This window comes from Pollicipes pollicipes, unplaced genomic scaffold (assembly GCF_011947565.3).
Source record: "Pollicipes pollicipes isolate AB1234 unplaced genomic scaffold, Ppol_2.1 Scaffold_6052;HRSCAF=7182_pilon_pilon_pilon, whole genome shotgun sequence".
Classification (NCBI taxonomy): Eukaryota; Metazoa; Arthropoda; class Thecostraca; order Pollicipedomorpha; family Pollicipedidae; genus Pollicipes; species Pollicipes pollicipes.
The window spans coordinates 16349862-16353858 of record NW_023596805.1 but is presented as its reverse complement, the minus strand read 5'-3'; the positions used below and the strand labels follow the sequence as shown (position 1 = coordinate 16353858).

Here is a 3997-nt window from a genome sequence, read left to right as displayed (position 1 = left end):
AGGGGGGGGGGGGGCAGTGGCAGGGAGGGGGTGTGCCAGTGGCAGGGGGGGGGTACCGTCTCATGACCCAGAGCCAGGAGGGGGTGTGCCAGTGGCAGGGGGGGTACCGTCTCATGACCCAGAGCCAGGAGGGGGGTGTGCCAGAGCCAGGGAGGGGGGGGGGGGGCAGTGGCAGGGAGGGGGTGTGCCAGTGGCAGGGGGGGGGTACCGTCTCATGACCCAGAGCCAGCAGGGGGTGTGCCAGCGGCGCCCCGCGGAGTCCGCCCTGCGTGGAGCGATTAACCTTCGGGCGGTGTGTGTGTGTGTGTGTGTGGCCGGCGCGTGCCAGTGAAAGGCGGGCCGGCAGCCAGGGCCGCGTCTCCTCCTCACCAGTATAAAGCCGTCACCGGAGCCTCAGCAACACACAGAGCCCCCCACAGCCGCAGACATGAAACAGGTACAGCAGTGTGGCACGGCATGTGCCCCCCGTGACTAGAGCTAGGCTGGTGCCTGCTACAGTGGTGGTGGTGGTGGTGGTGGTGACCGTGGTGGTGTCGCCCGTGTTGTGCTCGTAGTGTAATGGTCCGGGCGTCATTTAAGACACACACGGATGATTCATTTCCATCTGGCTATTGCTCTGATATATTTGTTGAGGGATTCTAAGATACCGATGCAATGCTGCATTTCATGTCAACTTTTGTTGATTCAACGCAATTAAGTTGTCTTCAGACATATTCCGTCGAAATTGTTGTTTGAATTCATCATGCCTATTACTAATGCTAGATAAGGCGATGCTTCCTCTCTACTTTTATGACATTAAGTTAATACAAAGGGTAACTGAAGCGATGATTCGACAAAATTGCAACAGCTACATCAGTCATGTCTTTTTTATGTTGAAGTTGGAGCCAGTTTGCACTTTTAAGCCTGGAACTCTAAGTTAAGTCACTGAGAATGGTTGTGGAGCGGCTGGAAAAGTCATGTTGCGCATAGGAGCATGCCATCAAATTTTGCGAAAATGTTAGAGTTAGAAGTTCCGTTGGTTAATGGAGCGACTTGCCGAAGAAACCACAATAGCTTGTTGTAAATTATTGGCAGTCGCCTGCAACTAGAGTTCTCCTTCATTTTCAGCAATGTTCTTACCTTCCTCCTAGCAATATTACTTTACAGAGATGCTCGTTCTTCGTCTCGTCTTCGGTAGGCAGTGATCTGTTTTAAGACCAGTTGACCTGTGACCCCTTTACGCTCAGCTCATCTGACCTTTCGCGGCCCAGGCGACTTATTATTTTGCAAACACAGATGGCATATGGCCCTTGTGACCCGCGTTCACCGGTGACCTGACGTGACCCACAGTTCTTCGCCGTTGTGTTGCTGGCCGCGGTGGCCAGCGCCGCTGAGAAGGAGGACCTGAAGGCCGAGGGCTCGCACCAGGTCTCCTCCTACGGTCACGGGTAAGTCCCGGCCTCCCAGACAGACTCGCCCCGAGCGCCAGCCATTGGCTTGCTTACAAACTCTTTACCCATTCGTTGACTAGAGGCACTGAAAGCGTTGCCATAGCAAAGTACCATTTACGATGCGTTTTGTTCCATTACAGCTTGGTTCAGGGAAGTGACAGTGGCCTGTGCTCAATAAGTCACCACAGCACCATGGAAACTGGGAACGTAATTGTAAACATCTCATGAGAAATAAAACATCAGGAACGTGCTTGGCTGTCGGGCATGGCACACCACTTATCTACAGCTGATGTGTGTGTGTGTGTGTGTGTGTGTGTGTGTGTGTGTGTGTGTGTGTGTGTGTGTGTGGTGTGTGTGTGTGTGTGTGTGTGTGTGTGTGCGCGGTGTGTGTGTGGTGTGTGTGTGTGTGTGTGTGTGTGTGTGTGTGTGTGTGTGTGTGTGCGTGTGTGTGTGTTTTCTTGGTTCTTGGTCTCGGCACCAGCCGACCGAGACCAACAGCCCCGAGCCGCCGGCATCGCTGCGCTGGTAATGAATGACCTACTCCGACGGTCACGTGGCCTCGGCTCGGGCCAGGGGCCTCCGGGGGAGGCAGGGCTGCTGGCGGAGCGCGTTGCTGGCGGCGCACCGAGGTTTTGAAGCCCACCTTGGCTCAGCGGGATGAAGACGCATTGGTGCTGAGAGGCGAGAGCATTCCCTAACGTGCGCTTACTGCTAAATACAAAGTGAGACATTGCCAAGAACATGACGAGGCGATCAGTCGTGCGCGGTAGATGACCGTGGTCACACCTAGATGCTTATGACAAAGCGGTCACAGCAAAATCCTGCACTTAACGTCCCCTGATTCTGCGAAGGCAAAAATCTTCAAATGTGGTTTATTTCAAATATTGCCCCAGCAACCACACATGCAAGGGGGCCGGGAAGGCCTCAGCGTGTGCCCATCTACCTCGTCTACCTCGTCTGATCGTCTACCTCGGTCTGCTGCAGATCGTACGGTGGTGGGTACGGCTACGCCCCCAGTTACAGCCACTCGTACAGCAAGACCTACAGCAAGCCCAGCTACGGATACGGTCATGGCAGGTGGGCCAAAGCGGAGAACGCCAGTAGTGGGTTTGGCATTACCTTCATCACATCTGTTTTCACTACCAATGCTTCTGTTGAGCCATAAACGTCACACCGTGCATCACAACGAACATACAAAGGCTGCAAAATATAGGACTGCAGCCGTTACTCAACAAGAAACGGTAAGAGCCACGCTGCAAACATAATTGCCAGCCGTTTGACATCATTAATGAACATGACATCTGTGAATGGCGGGTCTCCTGCCGTCAATTCCCAGTCTGCATTGAGAGCGCACGCCTGCGAAGTGCGCTCTTAACAATCAAACTTCATGTAATTTGTGCGGCCAAATTCACACTTTCCCGCGTTGGACTGCCTGAGCTTACGTTTTGCTACCCATTTCCCAGCTCTGGCTATGGAAAGAGCTACGGCGGCTACGGCGGCTACGGTAGCGGCTACGGAGGCAGCTACGGCTACAGCAAGCCGAGCTACAGCCATGGTTACGTCAAGAGCTACGGCTATTCAGCTCCCAGCTATGGCTACGGCTATGGCAACGGATACGGCAGCGGATACGGGTACGGGCATGGGTGCAGTCATAACAATGCACACGGCAATAAGTTCTGAGCGAAGTGATTGCGGTCTTTGTGCAGTGCCATCTTTTTGGTCTCGATGCTTGACCTGATTTTGTCGAGGCTGTGCTGCCAATGCAGAGCAAGTAACTTAAGGCATCAAAATGCACGCACCATTTGCTCTCATTCAGATGTCTTTTCAGACATGGCTACTCTGGCTACGGCGGTTACTCTGGCTACGGTCACAGCGGCTACGGTCACGGTGGCTACGGACACGGTGGCTATGGCTCTGGCTACGGCTATGGCGGCTACGGCTCTGGCTACGGCTCTGGCTATGGCCACGGCAACTACGGATACGGAGGCTATGGATACGGCGCCCCGGCGTACTCGTACTCTCGTAGCTACGGCTACTCTGCGCCCTACGGCTACGGTCACTAGACCAGCCCCATCGGCACTGCGGTCTCCGCGGCGCCGCCCAGTCGCCGGCCTGCAGCCGGTCCGCACCGGGTCACGTGACTCGGAGAGGCCAGCTGTCGCCGCTCGACGTGCTCGCAGACCCCTCCTGGTCGGCGGTCACTCTTCTGACCACCTGGGGTCGGTTCAGGTCCTGACCTGTCCTGACCTGCCAGTATTGTGCAGGACAGCGGGACACTCGTCCGCGTTAGACCCAGTCTTTCCAGCTTGATTTATTTATGCTCGTGTCGATTGCAGTGCCTGAGGGCAGTGCATAACAATACACGTGTATTTGCAAATGGAGTGCTTTTTCCTGCCTGGATACGAAGGAGAGGTTCAAGAAGACTACATGGCTCGTGCGATCGGGTCACAAAGCAAACCGCTCTGCTATCATCGGCTTCAAATCCCGCCCCTTGATTTTTGGGGGGGGGGGAGGGGCGGGCTGTTAAAGCTTTGATTCGATCGTACTGAGTTTAATAAGTTGACCTG

The 3997-nt window shown here is 54.8% G+C and overlaps 1 protein-coding gene across 1 annotated transcript; it reads left to right on the top strand.

Moving 5' to 3' along the window:
- The first annotated feature begins 381 nt into the window (after positions 1-381).
- On the top strand, positions 382-3791 carry LOC119104820 (keratin-associated protein 6-2). Its single transcript, XM_037228537.1, has 5 exons — positions 382-436; positions 1330-1427; positions 2415-2507; positions 2894-3061; positions 3259-3791. The coding sequence occupies exons 1-5, from the start codon at positions 428-430 to the stop codon at positions 3491-3493; spliced, it is 603 nt and encodes a 200-aa protein (XP_037084432.1). The 5' UTR covers positions 382-427; the 3' UTR covers positions 3494-3791.
- Positions 3792-3997: the final 206 nt, after the last annotated feature.

Excerpts from the sequence above, each read along its gene's own strand:
- LOC119104820 (XM_037228537.1), top strand. Across the intron at positions 1,428-2,414 it reads GTCTCCTCCTACGGTCACGG|ATCGTACGGTGGTGGGTACG; the intron begins GTAAGTCCCGGC and ends GGTCTGCTGCAG. Across the intron at positions 2,508-2,893 it reads TACGGATACGGTCATGGCAG|CTCTGGCTATGGAAAGAGCT; the intron begins GTGGGCCAAAGC and ends CCCATTTCCCAG.